The sequence below is a fragment of the Hyaena hyaena genome, unplaced genomic scaffold (assembly GCF_003009895.1).
Source record: "Hyaena hyaena isolate Hyena2069 unplaced genomic scaffold, ASM300989v1 scaffold_44, whole genome shotgun sequence".
In the NCBI taxonomy this organism is placed as follows: Eukaryota; Metazoa; Chordata; class Mammalia; order Carnivora; family Hyaenidae; genus Hyaena; species Hyaena hyaena.
The window spans coordinates 4,083,420-4,106,873 of NW_024080676.1; the positions used below are offsets into that span (position 1 = coordinate 4,083,420).

Genomic DNA, 23,454 nt, shown 5'->3' on the forward strand with positions numbered 1-23,454 from the left:
AGAGCCAGCCCCTCCATGAAGGAATAAACCAAAACATTTTTTCTAAAGGACTTTCAAGGCAATTTATATTCCTTTTAATGACATTCTTAAGATATCTGGAAGTTAGAAAATTATTTTTCCAAATAATTCCAAAGGACTTGAAATAGAGCTCAATTTAGTAAAAAGAATTGGTATACCTGAAAGCAGCTAAAACACTCATTTTCTTAAATCCCTACATCTTACCTGCAAGATTCATGCGAAACAAATTTCATTTTATTAAGACAAAAGCTTGCTGTCCAATTTCTAGTCCATCAGACAGACTATACATTGTTGTAAGTACTTTACATGTAGTAAAAGTTATATAAGCCATTAAACACTGATTTGCAGTTTCTTTTCTTATAAGATCTTAAAGGCAGGTGAGAAGGGAGAGAAAATGGAAGAATCAGTAGATCACATTTAATACAACATTTTGGCCTGAAGAAGGGATTTACCTACAGCTTCTGATCAAATTCCTATTTGTTCATGTCAGCCATACTTAAGTGGTCAGAAATCAAACTTTTCACTCTTTACAGTCCTTACATACCACATTATAGGATGCAGAGTCAATTTATAGAAACATTTTGCAATGAAAACATCTTATGTAACTATAAATGGCATGAGTTTCACATTAAAGTTTAAATACAGCGGTTTTTAGTCTTTCTAAAAATACCAATATACAGTATTGTTTTAGGTGGTCATTTGCATAGCAAACTATTAAACTAGAAACTCAATGGTTCTAGGAAAACTTCACATTATGGATAGTTCCAGAAAGATGTATTCAAAATTAAAATCACTTCTCTTAGAAAACTGTAACCTTTATTTGCTCATCCAATTGTAAGCTAACCACTTTTACCCCATCCTCACTTTACGCGGTACATCAATCTGAACAGATTTTTGTGCCACAATTTAATTCAAAGGGCTTATCATTTACTTTATGACTATACTGTATAATCTAGATGTAAGCAAGTTTGGGGATTTTAAAGTGTGGGTCTCCTATATTAGAAAAGCATAGTTTACAGTGTATTAAAAAATTGCATTCAGTAATATTGCCTTTTGAAAAGATATCTTCAAATTGCAAACACATCTATTTTCACAAAACAATTTGGTCAGGAAAGTTTATTTTACCATTCTAAAGCAGTAATGCTTTAGATGTTACTTAAGTGCCCCAGACAGGATTAACAAAATTAAATGCTTCTAAATTACAAATTTAGCTCCTGTAGGAGTCTCAGAAAAGAAACAGAAGAAAACAATCCCCCCTCCCAAAGGAAGTATGACACACACATTTTGAAGGAACCCCATGTTTCATGCAGTGGTAGGCAAGATGTAAAAAGCCACCCCAAATCACACATTTCTACACCAATTATCATCAGAAAAAAGTACTCCGTAGTCAATCTGTACATCCAAATGCATTTGAGAATCTACACCTACGATACATTATTTATTGTTATATACATTTATTACCCACCCCCCTTGTTTTTAATAATTTCTCATGTAAAACCTTCATTCAAACCCAAAAAAGATGTAAGACTAACTTGGGGGAAGGAAAAAGATAATCACTTTAGACATTCAGTTAAAATGTAGTTTATCTAAATCTCAAAATGTTTAATAAAAACAAATGTCTTCTCCATTTAACACTTTGCTTTCTAACTGTACAGTAAATTGCATTGTAGAGAATACACCTCTATCTTCAGACTGTATCTTCTTTGGATGGAATTAAGATGGAACTGAAGTTTTAAGATAAATAAATGGGAAGTTGGTCCAACTAAGATGACAGCAGATATATTACATGCAGGATTTAATGTTTTTTAATTCCTTTAAAAAAAAAAAAAAGGATGCAGTTGAATTGGGGGAAAAAAACAGGTCAATAAAGAACCCAGATTCAATATATAAAAACGTCCCACAACAGGTTGACGATGACAGTAAAAATAAGAGAAAAGAGTAATCTTTCTGGAACATCATTTTTCAATAATGTAGAAACACTAAGTGCCAGGAAGATTCTATTCATGTAATTTTAGCATCCAAGTTTCCCTCTATTTATTTTATTGGAACAAATGCTTTAAATAAACTATTTGTCCTCTTCACTGAAGAGAGCTGGTCTATTTCATCTTTAATAAGCTAGTTTTTGGGAAGATTAGCCATGTATTGTAGTAATGCCTACTGCATAAAATCCAAGCATTTGCTGTGAACAGTTGGAGAAAGCAGTCAGTAAGAACCTAGGATCAATGGAAACAGATGTTACGTTAAGCCATCCACGAAAGAGAGACCCACAAAGTACCCAGTGTGAAAGCCCAAATCTCTTCTTGCGCTTTTTTTGCTGTGCAAGTCCCACCCCATGAAAGAGAAATTGATCCGAAGTTCCAGGTTTTCTTGGGTCTCTAGTCAATTTTCACATTAGTATAGATTTTTCGGACAAAGGCACTTGTTCCCATGTAACCAATTGCTCCTGCAAAGATAAAAGAAGATGTTTTGAAGTAAATATATACAGAGCAGTATCCATCGTTTATAAATACTAAATGCTCTCTGCTCTGGAAAGTTACTTTTTTTTCAAGATTACATCTTTATATCAGTACTCACTCTGGATTTGTTAAAGTTACATCGTTTGCTTTGCAAATCATCTGCTACTGTTATATACCAAGTTAGACCTCATGTGGTATTTTTAGAATTATCAGTTACTACATCTATAATTAATAGCTACATGAATTAGAATACATCACTTATAAAGCAAGAATAATTTGCTAAGGACAAAAATGTGTTAAATGTTGTTAAAAAAACATGTCTTTTTAAAATTTGAGCATATATTATTCTAGGTCATTTAAACCATTTTAACATGTTCCCCAAATCCTAGGACACCTAAATGGAAGTAAGAAGTATGGGATTCTCTCAGGAAAGGACTGAGAACCATGGCTCAATGGCATTTGAAGCTCTAAAGAGGCATCTTCTGATGGTTTCTTTTTATCTTTAAATTACAGAAGCTGTGTGAGGTTGGCAGAAAAGAAGACATGTCTGAGGAAGTGGATGAGAGAGACAGGTAAGGTCAGGAGTTATGCAATGTTATTTTTGAATAATTAGCCTCATATGAGGCTCACAACTGCAGAAAGCAAGGGTATTTATCTGTTTTGCTAAGTTGGGTATCTACCTCCTATGCCTAAGAGAGCACTGGGCACATGACAGGGCACTCAATAAATATCTGTTGAATTAATGAATGAACTGGATAGCTCTTTACTAAATACTAAGGGATCCTCAGAACAAGACAGCTAGTTAATCAAGTCATAGAGAAGATTCTCCACTGGATTTAGAAATTTATCATCTAAGCCCAATATAATGGAAAGTTTAAAAGCTAATCTTCCATAATAATGATAAAAACAAACAAACACATACACACACACACACACACACACACCCCTAATTAGTCACCTTTGAACTTTTATTCACCCAACTGGTGTATACAAGGAAAGAAAGAAATCTATTCTGCCTTTCCTATATATGAACTGTACCTCAAGGTAACCAAATGGTTGTTGAAAAGAAGTTTCTCCTTATAGAAGTACCCCAGCTAATACATATAAAAGGAACAACAAAAATTAGAATACTATAACCATTAATGCATTATTTGAACTAGGCAATAATTATCAGTGGCTGCTAACTACACAAAGAGAAAGCCAGACATTAAGTGCCTCTTGATTAAGTTTACAGACCCCTGGGAAGTACTGCTGGACAAGTACTCCTGAATATGAGTAGTCCTACCACTTCACAGGAAATACGGGGAGAAGTACATGGAAAAGAAACATTAAAACCTCAGTAAAATTCAGTGTGGAAGTTTCTTAAATAAATTGCAAGGGAAAAGAGAGAGAACATCAATAGATTAAAAAAGCCCCAAGAAACATTTTAGCCAAGCAATGTGTGGACCTTAATTAGATCTTGATGCAAACAAACGGTATTAAAAAAGAAATGGGGGTGGGGGCACCTGCATGGCCCAGTCAGTTGAGTGTCCGACTTCGGTTCAGGTTATGGTTTCATGGTTCATGGTTTTGAGCTCCGTATTGGGCTCTGTGTTGGCAGCTGGGAGCTTGCCTTGCTTTGGTTTCTGTGCCTCCCTCTCTCTCTGCCCCTCCCCCACTCGCTCACTCTCTCCCTCTCAAAAATAAACATTAAAAAAGAAAAAAGAAATGGGGATGGGTGGGATAAATGTGAACACTAACTGAATATCTGAGCATATGAAGGAACTATATATATGTGTATACTTAAACATTCTATAATTACTATACTATTATACATATATCTATATTATATAACTATATTAATATATATATACACACACATACATACACATACTGAAATATTTACAGCTAAAAGTGACCTGAGGTCTGAGATTCCTATCAGAATAAAGGGGGATAAAGTGGGAATATGAGTAAGACAAGATTGGCGATGAGTTGATAATTACTGATGTTGGGTGGTACGTGGGGATTCACTATGTATACAAAAAATATACATATTTATTTTTTAATGTTTATGTTTGAGAGAGAGAGAGCACAAGCAGGGAAGGGACAGAGAGAGAAGGAGACAGAGGATCCAAAGCAGGCTCTGCACTAACAGCAGAGAACCCAATGTGGGGCTCAAACTCACAAACTGTGAGATCACGACCTGAGTCAAAGTCAGATGCATAACCAACTGAGCCATCCAGGCACTCTGTTATACTAAAAGTATTCTTAAAACCCACCAAGTAACAAAAGCAAACTTATTTCCAATTATTTTTGCAATAAATAGATATTTATTTTATAATATGAAGTAATTACACTACACTTGAAGATAGTCAGAATTTATTTTGAAACAGCTATAATAGAAGTCCTTACAAAGTAACGGGAAAAATATCAATTTTGTAAATATAAACCGAATTCTTAAAACATTAAAAAATCTGTAAAGTTTTAACTAGAATCACAAATTTAACTGGCATAATACTAGTCCAATAACCAAATCTAGTATTCCAGACTTATAAAACATTGCTCCCCTTTGAGCAGAGATGTTTAAAAGCAAAACAGTATCAACCTAGAGAATCATTTTTCCTAATCTTATGAGTATCTCAAGAATAAACTTACAAAAATATGATTTTATAAAAGGAAGATACTAAATATGCTCTCTAGAGAAGAAAATGTCTTAAGAATAAGAGATATACTTTTAAACTTAATTTTCTTAGAACTAAAAAATGCTATGCTCAAAATATGAAAACTGTAACAATCTAATTATTTCTACCTTAACAGTCATTTCTCTCTCCTATGTTAAAAAAAAATTAATAAATACTTTTCTTTTGATTACTGGCTGAAAAAGCATTTTAGCAATATAACCTGATAAGCATATACAATTTTTGTATTAGATGGCATTTTAATCAGTTCATCTGAACTGTTTCCCTTCCCCCCCCCCAAAACAGATCAGCACTGAAGGCACATAAACCCATTAAAGGAGAAATGCTGGGACCCTGCCAGAACAGCAGGGAGCTGTAAATGTGCCCAGATTTTCAGGCAACAAGATGAAATTTCAACAGGAAAAGCACTAAAAAAATTAGCTAAATTCATTTTATTTTCTTTGTAAATGTCAAGATCGTATCTCTCTAGGTCTTCCTAAGATCACATATAGAGTAAAGAACAAAAATTTTAACCCTCTGTAATAATCCCATGATTCTATACATCACAGAACGCTGGTGATGATCAAGAAAGATCTCAGGGTAAGGAAAGTGGGGTTTGCAGAGCAACATTCTGAAGGAAGGCAGGCTAGAAACACCAAAGGAAACTTCTGATTGCCTAGAGATACACAAGGATGTTCCCATGTAATACATACCTAGTTTTAACTTTCAGTTCCTCATCCTCTTTCTCTCAAAGTTGGTTAACTAATTAAGTATCACAAGGAAAGGTTATCATAGCGGCTTTAATATGTGACCATAATATAAAGAACTGTCTCTCCTTATGGCTTGTGGAGTTAGTTTTACTGCTTTACCGTCGATGTCATATGTGTTTGTGTGTGTGTGTGTGTGTGCGCGCACGCGCGTGTGCACCCATGATGATGTACGTGGTTATATATAAATGGGACAGATTGTAATTGACATAAAATATTTGTTTTTACTTAAGGTACACAATGCAGTGGTTTGATATATGTATATACTGTAAAAAAACAATGTCCACAATTAATTTTTTTAAATTTTTTAAAATGTTTATTTATTCTTTGAGAGAGAGAAAGACAGAGTGTAAGCAGGGGAGGGGCAGAGAGAGAGGGAGACACAGAATCCAAAGCAAGCTCCAGGCTTTGAGCTGTCAGCATAGAGGCCAACCCAGGGCTTGAACCCACTGAGCTGAAGTCGGATGCTTAACCAACTGAGCCACCCAGGTGCCCCACTTCCACAATAAATTTGATTAACATCCATCATCTCACGTAGTTATGAATTTTTTCTTGTGATGAGAATTTTTAAGATCTACTCTCTTAGTACCTTTCAAATATACAAGACAGTATTGTTAACTTTAGTCACCATACATGCCCAGAACTTACTCACCTTATAACTGAAAGTTTGTACCTTTGACCACCTCCATCCATTGTGCCCATGCCCTTAATCCCCCTGCCCTTGATAACCACCAATCTGTGGAAAGGATTCTTTTGATGGAAAAAAAAAAAAAAAGCAGTCTTGGCACACCAGAGGCCCACAAATGTCATACCAGAACCCAGTGTCTAACAAGACTATCATATCTTCCTTATTCTATTGCTTATCCTATAGCTAGAGATGGAACTACAAAAAAAAAAAAAAAAGTCAATGGCAAATAAAAGAGAAAGGAGAAGGGTATAAATTTTAAACTATCTGGAAATGTTTCCACGGTGATTAGTCCTTAAGCCTGGCATCATTCCTATTAGGGAAGTAGGGAATTAGCCTCAATTATCAAGTGAAAAACTGAGCCAGAAAAAAAAGTAAGTTGCTTGTATGCATTTTCCTTAAGGTACCACTATTCATGAAATTGTTTTGAGGTAAAAACACAAGATGGAGAATCTTGAATAAACCATAGAAGCAGAGACACAATCCCAGAACAGAAGGAAGCCCATGGGTTTTTGGCCCTTGTCAATACAGTAACAGCAGCAGCCACCACTCACTGAGCATCAGCCCTCGTCCTGTCTGTCCACAGCTAACCACCGAATCCTCATCACAACCCTCTGAGGTAAGGGTTGCTTTTGTTTTGCAAATGAATACACTGAGGAAGAAAGGTTCAGTAATTTGGCCAGAGTAACATGGCTATTAAGCAGGGGCAGCAGGATTTGCGGGAGGACTGAATGACCCCAGAAGCCCCAGCTCTTCCCACTCCCTGCCATGTCTCCCACATAACTGGGATCACTGCGCATGTGCTTTATACATGGTGCTATTACAGACAATTACGCTGACAGGTATGCTCATTTCACAAATGAGAAAATGAGATTTAGAGTGCTCCACAGGACTCCCCTTGACCACAAAAAAGCAGCTTGGAGCCTTAATCTGGGCCTCTCAAGTCCTCCATGCCCTTTCCGTTTATCATGCTGCTTCCAAAAATTCTTTATCTTCTAGTCAGTTCACACATGCTAGAGACTCTATCATATGGTAATAACTATTACTTCTATTTAATGGAAGATTGTGACAGACTCCAAAAAACAGTGGTATTTATCCTCATTTTAGAGTTTGGAGAGTGTGGAGAACTGGATCAAGGTACAGAACATACATATGGCACGGCCAGAACTTAAGCCCAGTCTGCAGACTCCCAAGTTGTCTACTTATAACTCAGATACTGCTTTTCGGACACTGTTATCTCCATGAATAGTCCTAGAAACTTCCCAACGGGAATCATTCAGTCATCACCTTAATGTGTTTCCATCATAATCTTTTCCAATGAGCCTAAGTTAAAAAAATTACCAAACTTCAATATGAACGAGAAACTAATTGTGGTACAGAAAATAGTGCAATACAGGATTATTAGGAACAGAATATTAAAAAATAATCGATGAATTTTTGAGGAATAGTCAAAAGAGAATCAGTGACAATTTTTTTAGCAATATCTTAAGGCCTAAAATCAGACTCTTGAGTCTATTTTGTTGTCCCTGATCAAGCAAAATAATATAATTTCTTAATTTCCAGTTACTGTATTTTTCTGATTCTAAAAATCTCAAAAATTTACTCATGATATCCCCAAAATTTCAGAACTTACCACACATTATCCCCAAGGCTGTGCTAAATACCGCCATATATCCAAAGTAAAATGATGTCTGAAATAAGCCATACATCCTAAAATAAAGCAAAAAAATATATAGTAAATTCATTTGTACTTTCAACATAGGACCTTAAATTCTACTAATTTAATTTTTTTTGAGTTGAAGTATAGTTAGTTGACACACAATGTTACCTTAGTTGCAAGTGTACACAAAGTGACTCAACAGTCTACACGCTACTCTGTGCTTATAAGCATGGCTCCCTGTGTCACCACACAACACTATTACAATACCACTAACTATACTCCCTATCCTCTACCTTTTACTCTTAAATTCTAGTATTTAAATGACAACTTTAGTTTCCTAAATACAAAATGAGAAAATGTCTCCACTTACTTTGTTTTGAAAAAATAGTAGTAAAAGGAATACATGTAAACATAGATTGCAGTTGATGCAGCAGAGAGAAAACTTGTCCATTGCCTGAAAAAAAAAAAGTGACTCTTTTGAATGAATGGCATTGAAACAGATTTTAAAGCAAAGAATTTTATAAGAACATTCTTTAAAATTCTGTATGTTTAAAAACAAATACATGTAGATGGCATTTAAATATACCATCAAGGAGAAAGCCTAAGAAATAGGAGAGATTTGAATTCTGTCAGATTTCCTATTATAAATGACCTTAAATAAACCACTTCCTTTTCAGAACTGTCTTCTTTTGTTTAAAATAGAGCAATGCTTCCTCATAATGTTCTTTCCACATCAAGCACTTTGGAAAAATAGTTTGTAAAAGAGTGACCATTATGAACACAAAAACTTCTGGCTAATAGTACTTTTCCTCTAAAATCTTCATACTAAAAAAGTTTCTTATACTATCTCAGGTAGCAAAATTTCTATATAGATCTTTTACTCTACTTGATACACTTCAGACGGCATCTTATTTAAAAATATTAGGGTCCCCTTAAGTTCTTCCCCGATAGAAGTACTTACCACCTGTAATCCTCTGCATTTAGTAGAAAGTATGTGCACACGATGGTCACACAGACGGTCACAATGCACAGGATGACCAGCACCAGCATCATGAAGCCATAGACATAATAGATCTTATATGCCCAGAAAGATGTGAAGATGAAATACCTACATAAAATACAATAAAGACATAGTTTTGTCTCTATTTTTGAAGCTCACCCCTTTGCTAAGCCTCACATCTCAGTTCTCACTGTTGTCTAGCATACATCTCAATTATTTTCTTTTTTTAAAAATGTTTACTTATTTTGAGATAGAGATAGAGAGATAGAGATGGAGGGAGGGAGGGAGAGAACACAAGCAGGGGAGGGGCTAAAAGAGAGGGAGAGAATCCCAAACAGTCTCTGCACTGTCAGCAAACAGCTCAGTGTGGAGCTTGATCTCATGAACTGTGAGATCATGACCTGAGCCAGAATCAAGAGTTGGACACTTAACTGACTGAGCCATGCAGGCACCCCTCAATTATTTACTTTCAAATAACTTCCAACAGTTTGTCTTATCCTTTTTCATCTGTTCAATCCTCCAAAATCTCTCAAAAATATTTTCTTGGATAATCTTTCAAGAACAGATTTTTTAGTAGGGCATCCATCTCTAAGCAAACTGAATACATTAGAAGCTTAAAGGAGTAAAATATGGCAAAGAAAAATGAAAATAGCTAAAAATTCATATCTGTCGAATAAAGGCAATTCCCACATTCTTTCACTTTTTTTCTAGATACAACACTATTCAAGCAGTGTATTTTAGATTTCACAAACACCCTACTAAAATTTTAAAAGTAGGTTTGATAGCATAATAATGTATAAAATTAGGAAAATAAAAATAACCAGAAAAAAGAAAGTTTAACGAAGCTTCCTGCTATTTTTGGAGGACATCAAGAGAAAGAGCATTAACATTTTACATGAAGAAAAAGACCCTTCACTCTAATTCCATTCCCTAAGTCTTCATTAGAAAAGGGGCCTTAAGCCTCTTTTCTTTTTCTTATTCTCTGTTTAGCTCACTTATTTGTCACTCATCCTTCCAGTAGATATTTGAAGGCCCTACCACATATCGGAGAAGCAGTGAGAACAGAACTATGAAAATGATAGTCTCTACCCTCAAGGACACTATTGTAAAGTGGGGAACACCAGTAAGGAGGCAGTCCTGATGCACCACGTGCTTTACCAATGTAACTAAGAGAGGCATCTTACCAGCTGGTTAGGTGGGGCTCTGGGGAGGAGTAGTGAGAGAATAAATATGACATATGGGGTAAGGGGAGCCATAAGAATGTTGCAGAAATAGGAACAGCAAAGGCAAAGCTTACCAATAAGGGAATTTGCTGTTTTTAGAAAAATTCAAAGTAACTGAATATGGCTAGAACTACAAATGAAGGGGTGAGAGCTAAAAGATGAAGTTGGAGAAGCGAATAAGGCCAGATCCTGTATTACAAAGGTCTTTACTGGCTATGTTACGGCATTGTGGGGACTTTACCTCAATGAAAATAAAGTCTTTAGCAAAGAAGTGACCTGATCGGACTAATACCTTAAGAAGATCACTGGCTACCGAGAGGAGAATACATGAGGGTTATCAAAACAGAACTTAAGGATAGAGCAGAGAGGCTATCTAATGGAACAAAGTACCTGAGAAAGCAGGGAGAGATGTGATCCAGAAGGTACTGGGAACAGGGGTAGGAGGGAAAAATAGAGGTCAAGTTAGGGTGAGGACACAAAGCAGTGTATCAGCCGAGAAGTACAGAAGAGGTTCCTGAACTGGCTTTATTAAACCACAAGTTAGAGTGACATGCACTCCCGTTCCTCTAAGGTACTGACTAATGCCCACAGCACACTCGCAGCTGGTGGTAGGTGGCCAGCATGGGTGACCCAAATCTCGATCAACTGTACTTGTTAGTATAATTAGATAATTTAACTGAATATTACATACACCAATAACATGACAGCAGAAAGGATGCATGATTTCAATGAACATTATATGAATGTTTTGGAGAAATTCAATAACGTGAGTCACTTAAAAAACAACAACATGAAATTAGGTGTGGGCGATATAGCTATGAAAGTCTGGGGGAGAAATGTACAAATCTAAAAGGTTTTCACACTCAGAATGCTTGAGACAGGTCTTTATGCTCTTGTCCCACTTTTAAAAGGCTGGAAACATAGAAGATGCATCATAAATGTCAAAGGGAAAATGACGGAAACATCAGCTAGATCTAAATCAAAGATTCTGGTTATTTTTAAAAAGAGTTAAAGATATATCTTTAGTTGTTTTAAGTTAAAATAAAATGTTATGTATGAATCTTTTTTAATAAGCCTTACATGAGCCAACTTTGATTTATCCAATTATCCTATCCAATCATGTCTGTTAAGGCGGCGTCCATTGTACAGGAGAAAATCAGTAGTGGCGCATTTGGAAACATGTAAGGGAATTCTGAGCAGTCACAGTGATGGGCATTTTGTAGGCAAGAGCCAGAGGTGTATGTCTGTAGGCAAGAGCCAGAGGTGTATGTCTGCAATCTCTGAGAAAGTCGCATGCAAAGAGCTATCTTGCCTAAATAAAAATGCCAGAGCATTCCCATCAAGGGACACTGGAACACAAGCTGAGGAAAGACGTCTGTTCTGCAGCAGTGACCAAGGATGCAGGTGTGAAGCACAATAACTGTGCACAGGGTGGCATACCTTCTACCCCTAAACACTTAACATTTTCCAGCACTCTGGCAGGCCTCTGTGGAAGGAGACTGGGAATAACTAGGTATCTACAGACTTCAAGATCTAGACAGACTGGTAGGTAATGTTTTACTAGTTCCCTGGACCCTCAAATACTTTAAAAATACACTAAAAACCAGTAATTCCTTATATCATGCATGTGATCAAAGGCTAGTCTCGTACTCTTTAGCATGCATTCTTTGATTTCTAAGATCTCGTTAGGTAAGGAGGCTCTAGAACACAGTACAGAATATTTGAAATCACAGGAGGAAATATTGTTTTAGATACATAATGTAAGGTCTCTTTCTGGGAGCCATGAAATTAACAAACTAACTCTATTAGATGCCTTCCCTTCTGATGATTCTACACCTACCCTAACTCCTACATTCTCTTATTAAAATTACATCCCTCAAAACATAAATGCATTGCCACAACTTACATTTCAATAAAGATTGAGCCAAAAGGTAAAATTCCTCCCAGGCAAACAATAACTGCAGGCTCCATGAACCTGGAAAATATCAACATTAGCAATAAACTTCTAGTGTGATTTTCACATTGTATTATATAAATCCCGATAACAGAAAGCAGATACTTGGTACTTTAAAATAATCTAAGGGATAGAAAGAAACCAGCAGGAAGAAAAAAACAAAAATTCAAAGAGGCACAATATAGAGGTAGGACTTCAAATCAGCCATAGGTTATAGACCAAATTCTTTCTGGCATTGAAGGTCAAGATAAGAATCTGGAGAATATAAATTCTTGCCACCAACAGAACTCAGGAAAAACCCTTACATGTTTGCTCCTCTTCTGCATCTCTCAATAACTTCTAAAGATTTCACAGGCATTTAATATAGAAAGCCATAGGAAAAGAAAAGTCTTGGGACCCCTCTCTGAAGTAATGTTTCCCAAACTGTGGCCTTGCCATCTCTTTGCTCATGCATTCCTTGGGTTGGCAATTCCTTTCCTTGTGAATTATACAATTAAGGTACTGAGTTCTGAGTTATAATGGAGTCAAGAGTGGATAAAAAATAAAATCCAAACCTCATTCATTCACTCAACAAACACATGTTGATACAACTGGTAATTCTCCACCTGGAATGCCTTCTCTCATCACACTTCTCCTGCAAGTACTGGCCCAAGTGTTCTCCCCATAAAGCCCTGCCCAAGTCCTGAGAGAGGTGGGTATCTTCCCCGTACTTGCACTGCCTCTTGAATATAACTCTGGCAGCACTTACCCCACACTATGCTGAGCTGCAATTATATACATATCATCCCTCACTAGACTATATACTCTGGCAGGCAGAAGCTATTCATCTAGGTATTCCCAGTGCCCAGTGTCTGGCACATAAAAAATACAAAACTACTATCTCTGGGATAAACAAACTAAAAAGATGAGAACAAATCAGGGTGTGAAAGCTGGAAAAAAAAAAAAACCTTAAAAAACATTTAATTTAGTCTTCTTTCTTCCTTTTATAGGAATCCAAGACCACAGAGGTTAAAAATGATCTTCCCAACAAGTCAATGAGGGCCAGATCTAGTATTCAGATTTTAGTCCCACGTAACTATATGAAGAAAATAAAGATACACATGAGCCTTCCTCCACTTAACTGTGACCCATGGTTTGCAAGGTCACGTGTTGTTCCTTCCTCTCCTTCACCAGCCCTAGTGACCTGGAGTCTAACCTTGATTTGAAAAAGAAAATGGACTTTAAAAAACAAACTATAAAAGTTCTCATAATCTCAGTCTAACAAAAAAAGAGAACATGGACAATCCTAAGACCAGATCACCCTTCTTTAGGCTACAGGTGCTGTGCTGTTCAGCCTCCATTTCTATAAATGTCTGTATACCCCCAAGTCTACAAAAGACTGTATGTGTTATGTGTAAGTCTCTGAATACAAATTGTGTCTATAATGAGGTAAACTACCTAGAAACAGAGGCTTTTCAATGTATGAAGAGAGTCTACTGTGTCGCTCTTCTTAAGTGAGGAGAATGTGATAAATGTACATACAGTAAGACTGCCTACTTTTGTCTGCTAGTAAGAATCAGGAAATGAAGAATAGAGAATAGCATAAATCAGCCCTGAAACATTCAACTGACTGATTTTTAAAGGGATAATATTCAGGAGTTCATCTTTTTTCAAATTTGAATTATAAAAATTAGAAATATAACATATTAATGACATCCCATTTTATGTCCAAAATTTGAAAAAATACAAATTATCTCAAGTTAAAAATCCATCTAGAATCATAATTTCAAAGTTGACTGGTCAAATAAACTGCAAACTATGTTTACTGCAATTAAAAAATCTCTTCACTTGTTTAACAGAAATACTCATCATTGAATTCTAAGATTCCTTAAGAACACATTTTATGCATAAAACACAACAGGATGTATCTGACATTCTATACTATCCCAGAAGATAAAGAATGTTAAGTCAGTAAATTATAATTGGTCTTAGTTCTAATTCATCTCTCAACTGGTACAATGTGGCTATAAATGTGTGTATTATTTAGAATAACAAAATATCTGGAAAGGAAAATGAAATGATAAGCCAAGGGTTGGCAAACTTTTCTTGTGAAGTTTCAGACAGGAAATATTTCCGGTTTGGCAGGTGACAGGTCTCTGTCTCTGATGCCACAGTGTAAAAGCAGTCACAGATCTGTGAATGAACAGGCGTAGGTATGTTCCAACAAAACATTACTTACAAAAACAGGCAGCAGGTCAATTCCAGCCTGAGTACTACGATAATAAAACTGTTGCAGCTTTAGTTCCCACCCACCTCTACGCACTAGTATACTTATCAAAGCATTTAAATTTATCTGTAAATGGGACCAATATTCAGAAAGTAAAATAAGGATACAATTGATTACTACTGCGAACAATACAGGTTGAAAGAAAAAATTAAAAAGACAAATTCTTAAGACAGTCATTCTTATAAACGCATGCCAATCCTGAAAGTTTTATCTACAGAATAGCCTTAAGAACTTCTATATTGTGAGAAACAATGACATAAGATTTAGCATTCTCTTTACCATTTTTTCTCCGGTATGGGACGAGGCACAGCATTGACACGACAAGGAAAGTTGGGCTGACCTGACAGATTTCGGCCAAGTATTGTACCAACAAGATTTAGAGGAAGAATAACGAAAAAACAGATGCAACAAACGGCCACCTGTAAATTAAATTAAAATGTGTATGATTACTCAGAAGAACGTTTATAAAAATAAAGGGGACACTTAAAACTTTAAACACAATTTGACCACAAAATAAAATGTTTAAGTTCAATACAGGTTAAAATTGTTTAAGATATACACAAACGAAAGGCGAAGAATGTGCACTGAAACAGTAGAGCTGAACAAAATACAAGCTGACCGGTTTCCCACCTACTCGGTTGCTCACATTCCCCACCCTCCCATCTGGTGTCTGTCGCAGCCCTTTTTCCTCTCTTGACTTCACCTTTGGCTGTCATGCTTCTAACATATCCTTTATCTTCTGTCATTATAACCAACTTATTTTATTGAGCTCCTAATATACACAAGGAGCTTTATGTGTTATTTCCCTATGTCAAGATGAGGAAAATGAGACTTAGAGAAGCTAGGTAACTTCCCATGCCCACACAGCTGGGAGGTGGCAAGACCACCATTTTGGTTCAGTCTTAGACACCATCCATGACCATTTGCATTTCACACCACTTTAGGGTTGATCTTTTTTTTTTTTTTTTGCTGGTTTAATTAATTAATTTATTTATTTTTCCCAATCTTTTTTTTTTTTTTTTACAAATAGTTTATTGTCAAATTAGTTTCTACATAACACTCAGTGCTCATCCCCAAAGTGCCCTCCTCCATGCCCATCCCCCCCTCCCCCCCATATCCATCAGTCCTCAGTTTTTGTCAGCATTCAAGAGTCTCTCATGGTTTGCCTCTCTCCCTTTCCCCCACCATTTCCGCCCTTCTTCTCCCCCTTGTTCCTCCGTCAAGTTCCTCCTAATCCTCCTATACGTGCAAACATATGATATTTGTCCTTCTCTGCCTGACTTATTTCGCTCAGCATAACACCTAACTACACGCCCGAAAAACAAACAACCCAGTGAAGAAATGGGCAGAAGACATGAACAGACACTTCTCCAAAGAGGACATCCAGATGGCCAACAGACACATGAAACGATGCTCAGCATCCCTCCTCATCAGGGAAATACAAATCAAAACCACACTGAGATACCACCTCACGCCAGTCAGAGTGGCTAAAATGAGCAAATCAGAGAACTCTAGATGCTGGCGAGGATGTGGAGAAACGGGCACCCTCCTACACTGTTGGTGGCAATGTAAACTGGTACAGCCCCTCTGGAAAACAGTGTGGAGGTTCCTCAGGAAACTAACAATAGAACTCCCTTATGACCCAGCAATAGCACTGCTAGGAATTTACCCAAGGGATACAGAAATGCTGAGGCATAGGAGCACATGTACCCCAATGTTCATAGCAGCACTCTCCACAATAGCTAAAACATGGAAAGAGCCTAAGTGTCCATCAACAGATGAATGGATCAAGAAGATGTGGTTTATCTATACCATGGAATACTACATGGCAATGAGAAACAATGAAATCTGGCCATGTGTAGCAACATGGATGGACCTTGAGGGTGTTATGCTGAGCGAAATAATTTAGGGTTGATCTTAACAGAAATGTATCTCTATTTACATATTATCTATGGGCCATTACTAAACTGGTACGAACACTGTTCTGCCCATCAGTGGTTCAAAGTCCAAAGTTGCAGGGAAGATCACATGAGATTCCAGAACCAAAGCAGTAAGTTAGGAAAATAATTATTTCTGTGATTCTCTTCTTTATATAAATCTGGGTACTCAAGGACTCACACTCAAGCTCTTTTCCAGCCAGCATCTGGTTAAAACCACTTCATTATGAATTCCTGTAAAATGGAGGACTGAACTGCCTCTAAGATCTCTTTCAATTACACATTTTATGCTTCTAATAAAAAGTAAAAATGAGAGAAAAGATGAATGAAAATTGTGAAGAAACTGACAGAGAAATGAAGAAGTATGGGATAGAAAATCCACAGTTACCACATGAAGGGTTTATCTTTAAGCAACATGAGTGCAAAACACATCATTCTATCTGTGTGTGTGTGTTTTAAACAAGCCGAAGGGTAGCATCATATTCCCTCTAGGTAAAACTTGTATAAATGTATGAAAGTTAAAGTCCTGGAATTCTATTTTAAAGATCAGGCTTAGGAACTAAAATTATCAGTATCTCATTTTAGGCCTATTAGTAATATGAATTTATGCTCATATAACAAGAATATGTGAAGCATGAAAGATAAGGTGTTTGTAAGATATATTATTAGAAAATACTGCAAACTATACACTGTCTCATACATATCTGAGAGGATGAATTTTTTTTGGTTTATTTATTTTGAGCGGGGGAAGGGCAGAGAGGAGACAGAAAATCCCAAGCAGGCTCCACACTGTCAGCGCAAACGAACTGGGAGATCATGACCTGGGCAGAAATCCAGAGTCAGATGCTTAACTGACTGAGCCACCCAGGAGCCCCTGGGGGATGAATTCAGTCTCAATTTTTGCTGTTGACTGCTTTCTTAATTATTCATTTGCTAACATTAAGTATACAAGACTCATAAATGTTGATACACTGTAGTAGAGACTTCTGTAACTTCCTCTTATTTTCCCAGGATTCTAATTTGAAATAAGAATTGAAGAGAAGCGGAAGAAATATTCCTATGAGGAATGACATGGTCTAGGAGAGTGGTTTTCAAACTATTCCACAGAACCCTCAGGTCCTGCTGAAGAGGTTCAAGAATTCCACAAGCATTTAATTTGAATATCCTTTGAAAACAGTGTTTAAAATATTCTAAAGTGACTCTTGGTTTGGGCTCAGGTCATGAGCTCATGGTTCAAGAGACTGAGCTCCATGTAGGGCTTTGCATTCACAGCACAGAGCCTGCTTGGGAGTCTCTCTTTCCTTGCTGCTCCTTCCTTGCTCATGTACTCTCTCAAAATAAATAAACTTGAAAAAAAAAATAAAAAGAAAAGTAAAATATCTTGAAGTATGATAAAACAATTTTACAGATTCAAATGAGTTCTGTGCCAAATATTATTACACTGAAGCTACCATAACCAGATTAGCTCATTTTCATACAAATCTGAGAATAGTTTTTTCTGTTGCGCCTATATTTGGATTTCCTATAAATGTGTCATTGATTAGGAAGGTTCGTAATGCTACACAGGTCTTTTGTTCTCCTTCCCCTCCCATCGATCCCATTCAGGTCTGCACCTATTTGCTATTAAAGTTGTACAAGCAAATGGACTACAGCACATATGTGTGACAGGCAATTAAGTGGCAAGCAACATGAGAGCATATATGGCCTGTGTGCTCATTCAAAGCATAACAAGAATAATCAATAAAGGAATCTATAACAGTCTCATCAAGACATTATCAATTGTTTGATATTTAATTTTTCCCCTTTTCTTGTCTGTTTTCTTATACATATAAAAAAATGTGAGTGGTCTGTTAGAAACTGTTAATGACTGAACTGTGAAACCAATTTCCTACTCCTTTTATGTTCAAGTTCTGGATGAGTTTACTTGAAGAATTACTCTGAGACTATAAGGCAAGCTGTTAAAAAAAAAAAAAAAAAGCCACATGAACTAAATCATCCGTGAAGTCAGGATTTTTTTCTCAAGACCGATATTAACCAAATAAACTGGTTACTGAAGAAGATATGATTGACTCTTATTCATATCCTTTATATTAAATTTGTATTAATCACAATTCTGCTTATCACTAAATGTAGAATTTTACAATACTGAATTTGCAAAAATTTATTTATACTGAAAGATTCAGGTTGATATCTGTTTTCTATATTGGAGTTCCACACAGTTTCATTTTAAAATGAAATTTAGCAGTTAAGACTTAAAAAACCGTTAGTCCACACACTGATGAAAGCTCTGGGGCTCAAACAGATACAAGGCCCTCCCCTGGCCCCCCAGCCACTGTGTACAGACTAATAGCAACAACAGATGGGGAAGTGGTGGGGGAGACTTACTCCATGTTGAGGGCCTCTGTGATCTACACTAAGAGCAAGTCAGAAACAAGTACTGCCTATCAGTACTTAATACTCCAAAGTGTACCAACTGGTCAGCTCTTCTCAATCTGTCACAAACCAAGAATGTGGCTAGTACTTATTCCAGTTCTGCTTCCAAAGTGACCTTTTACGAAATCCGTGTTGTGAATGGAATGAATAGAGAGGGAAAATGCATCATGAGATGGGCTATTTTGGATTGCTAAAGAATATAAATTTTATTTACAGTGATAGACAGTAATTGCTTTTAGGTAAGGTGATTCTAAGGTAATACACTGTCTTATCAGTCATTATGTTTATGCATTTCTTCAACACATGCTCAGACTAGACAATTTTTATCACTCCTTTCTACCTCTTACATGTTATGCCTGTATGTCTATAAGCATTTCAACAATAGGAACTAATAATCAGACCACCACCAGTTCAAACACAAAAGCTTGTAAGAAGCCTTTCTATTTTATGAGATTATTCTCAACATGCTAATAAATAACTTTCCACTCTGCTTTTTGAGCTATGTCAGTATGCTAACAGAAGAAACATCGGACTTGAAGTTAAAAACTTATTTGATGAACCTTGCATCATCCTGATACCAAAACCAGAAAAAAAGAAAACTAAAGACCACATCTTTCATTAATGTAGATGCAAAAAGAAAAAAAAACAACAAATCATAGCAAATGGAATCCAGCAATATACACAATAGATCATACCAAACTGAGGTTTGTTGAAGGAATGAAAAATTGGTTTATGATTCAAAAATCAATATAATTCACCATATTACCAGACTAAAAAATAAAAATCATGGATTATCTCAAAAGATACAGAAAAAGCCGCTGCAAAATCCAACTTCTGTCCAAAATAATTTTTTAAAAAAGTCTCAGCAAACTACAAGCAGAAGAGAATTTAATCAACCTGATGAAGGGCATCTGCAAAAAAAATTCAGGTAACATTTTACTTGGTGGCACAAGACTGGATGTTTTCCCTCCAGGAGGGGGAACAAGACAAGAAAGTCTGCTCTCACCGCTTCTGTCCAACGCTGCACTGGCGGTTCTAACCAGTGCAACAAAGCAAGAAAAAGAAATAAACGGTAAATAGATTAGAAAGGTAGATAGAATTATGTGGAAACTAATTTGACAATAAACTATTTGTTAAAAAAAAAAAAAAAGAAAGAAAGGTAGATAGAAGTGAGGGGGTGCCTGGGTGGCTCAGTCGGTTAAGCGTGCAACTTTGGCTCAGGTCACGATCTCACGGTTCGTGGGTTCAAGCCCCACATCGGGATCTGTGCTGACAAGCTAGCTCAGAACCTGGAGCCTGTTTCGGATTCTGTGTCTCCCTCTCTCTCTGACCCTCCCCTGCTCATTCTGTCTCTTTCTCTCTCTCTCTCTCAGAAATAAATAAAACATTTAAAAAATTAAAAAAAAAAAAGGTAGAAGTAAAAGTGTCTTTATTCACAGACCACATGATAATCTATCTAAAAAATCTTTAGGACTCTACAAAAAAAGAAATTAGACTAAGTAACTTTAACAAAGTTGCAGGATGCAAAGTCAATATGCAAAAATCAATTGTTTTTCTGAAATTTTAAGAATACAATTTACAAGTAGCATGAAAGAGATGAAATACTTAGGGGTAAATCCAATAAAAGATGTACAAAATTTAAACAATAAAATCTACAAAACCCTGCACAAAAAAATTAAAGATAACTAAGTAAGTTAAGAGATACACTGTGTTCAATAATTACAAGACTCAATACTGTTAAGATGTCAATTCTTCCCAATTAATTATTGCATTGAATAATTATTGAAATTATTCTTCAGATGCAATACAATCCCAATCAAAATCTCAGGGGTTTTTCATTCTAAACTTTAGATGGAAATGCAAAGAACCTAAAAATGCCAAACAACGGTGAAAAAGAAATGATTTCAAAACTTAAAGTTCTGTATTACCTAAAGCCAGAGTAATCAAGACAGTGTGATACTAGCATAAAAATATGACAAATTAATCAATGAAAGAAAACAAAAAAGCCCAGAAATCCACATTTATATGGTCAGTTGATGACCAACAAAAGTGCTAAGGCAATTCAGTAGAGAAAATACGATTTTTTTTCAAGAAATGTTGTTGGAGCAATAGTCATAAGCAAAACAAAACAATACCCTTGACCCTTTACTCATACAAGATACAAAGTTAACCAAAAATGGATCATATTTAAGAGCTAGAACTATAAAATTTCTAGAAGAAAACATGAAAAAAAGCTAACTGGTCTTTGGTTTGGCAAAAGAACAGAAAAGCATATATAAAGAAAAAAATCAATAAATTATACTTAATCACTTTTTTTTTTTTTTTTTTGGTAGAAAGAGTTCCAGCAGGGGAGAGGGGCAGAGAGAAAGAGAAAGAAAGAATCTTAAGCAGGCTCCACACTCCACACACAGCCTGACACAGAGCTTGATCCCACAATCTTGGGATCATGACCTGAGCAGAAATCAAGAGCCAGTCACTCAACTGACTGAACTACCCAGAAGTCCCATTAAAAGATATGAAAAGAAAGGAAAGACATGCCACAGAAGGGGCAACTATTTCCAAACCAAGACAAGGACAAGTACGGACAATATGCAAAGAACTCTTCCACTCAACAAGACAAATAACCTATAAAAAACAGGCAACAGATTCATTTAAAAAAAGATAGGGATGGCAAATAAGCACACAAAATAACTTGAATGTGATTGGTTATTAAGGAAATGCAAATTAAAACCACAATAAGACACCAGTATGTGTCCACTAGAATGACTAAAATTAGAAAGACTGACCATATCAAGTGCTAGAGATGATGTGGAGCAACTGGAACTCATCCTATACTAATGGGAATGTAAAATGACAAAACCGTTGTAGAAGAGTTTAGTGGTTTCTTCTTCGTTTTTGGGTTTTTTTTTTAGTATAATCAATATACAATGTTACAGTTTAGCAGTTTCTTGAAATATTAAACTATTTATGACTCAGTCATTCCACTATAGTTATTTGTCCAAGACAACTGAAAATATATCCAACACAAAGGCTTATATGTGAATACTCATAATAGCTTGATTTATAATAGCCCCAAACTGGAAATAATGCATTAATAATTGCAATTAATAATCTCAAGTGTGCATTCCTAGATAAATGGGTAAACAATTGTGGTATATCCATAGAATACTACTGAGCAATATATAGCAACAACTTTAATACATGCAACATCAATGAATCTGCAAATAATTTTCAGAGTGAAAAAGGACAAAAAAGAACATATTATGTGATTGTATTTAGATAAAATTCTAGGTGATGCAAACTAATCTATGATGACAGAGAGCAGATTGGTGGTTACCTGATGAGGGAGGGAAGAAGGAGGAGGGAAAAAGGGGCGAATTACAGAGGTACACAGAGAAACTTCACAAATTCCTTCCTTTTTTGACTGTGGTGATAGTTTCCCAAATATATACACATATCAAAATTATCAAACTGTATACTTTAAGTACATACAATTTATCATGTATTAATTGTATCTCTATACAGCTGTAAAAATACACACAAACAAAAAGGCATAACATATACCATATTCACCACTCTCAGAATAACGCTAGAATTCCTTTTGGCAAAAAGAAGGAAAGAAAATAAACAAACAAATCATTACCACTAGTAGCAGCACAACAAGCAAAATGTGATTTGAGTCAGTTATTCTGCAAGAGTGCTGGGTTTCTGCTCTGTAAAACGGATAATGCGTATCACTAGCTCTGCCTATCTCTTTGGGTCTTTTGGAAACCAGATAAGATAAGGGGTGTGAAAGCGCTTTTTGTAAACTACAAAATGCAACACACGTGTATCTCTCTTTATTATAACTCATCCTGTCAATCTGGCACATCATTTCAGTCAGGTGAGACCATTTTTAGATGCTGTCTTCATCACTTCACATTACTAGTTTCCTCCTCAATCTCATGTCCTTTTTCAACTTAATCATCAAATCATTAACAATTAGCTAAACTGGTCAATGTCTAGTCTGCTGAAAGACAGTATGTGACATATTCCTAGTAATATCATCCTAATTCTTTAATTCTATAACCATTTACACATCTACCTGACTGTACTATTACACCTACATTGCACTATCTTGTCCAACAAGATGAATACTTTATAATCTTTTGTCCTTTTCATCTACTAAAACCTACCAAAAAGGGGAAATGAAGCTGTTCTGGCATTTTTGTGTTAATAAATCCATAATAGCTCCCAATGTTTATTATTTCTATGATTTAAAAAATAAATTTTAGTAACATTCTAATATCTTGTGCTTCATCAAATTCACCACATTTTGTAAGGCAGAATCCATTTTCTTCCTTTCCCTTCTGAAAAAGTAAATTTGCTTATGTCCAGTTCTATAAGCTGCTCTTCTCT

At 35.9% G+C, this 23,454-nt stretch overlaps 1 protein-coding gene across 1 annotated transcript in view; it reads right to left on the bottom strand.

Annotated features, from left to right (window-relative positions):
* Nucleotides 1-230: 230 nt before the first annotated feature.
* The window catches only part of TM9SF3 (transmembrane 9 superfamily member 3), a 68,942-nt gene continuing 45,718 nt past the window's right edge, over nucleotides 231-23,454 (bottom strand). Inside the window, exons 10-15 of the mRNA XM_039230183.1 lie at nucleotides 14,966-15,105; nucleotides 12,373-12,441; nucleotides 9,205-9,351; nucleotides 8,614-8,697; nucleotides 8,217-8,293; nucleotides 231-2,461 (exon numbers count right to left, since the gene is read on the bottom strand). Of these exons, the coding sequence (XP_039086114.1) occupies nucleotides 2,394-2,461; nucleotides 8,217-8,293; nucleotides 8,614-8,697; nucleotides 9,205-9,351; nucleotides 12,373-12,441; nucleotides 14,966-15,105 (585 nt within the window). The 3' untranslated portion in view covers nucleotides 231-2,393. The remainder of the gene's footprint in view (nucleotides 2,462-8,216; nucleotides 8,294-8,613; nucleotides 8,698-9,204; nucleotides 9,352-12,372; nucleotides 12,442-14,965; nucleotides 15,106-23,454) is intronic.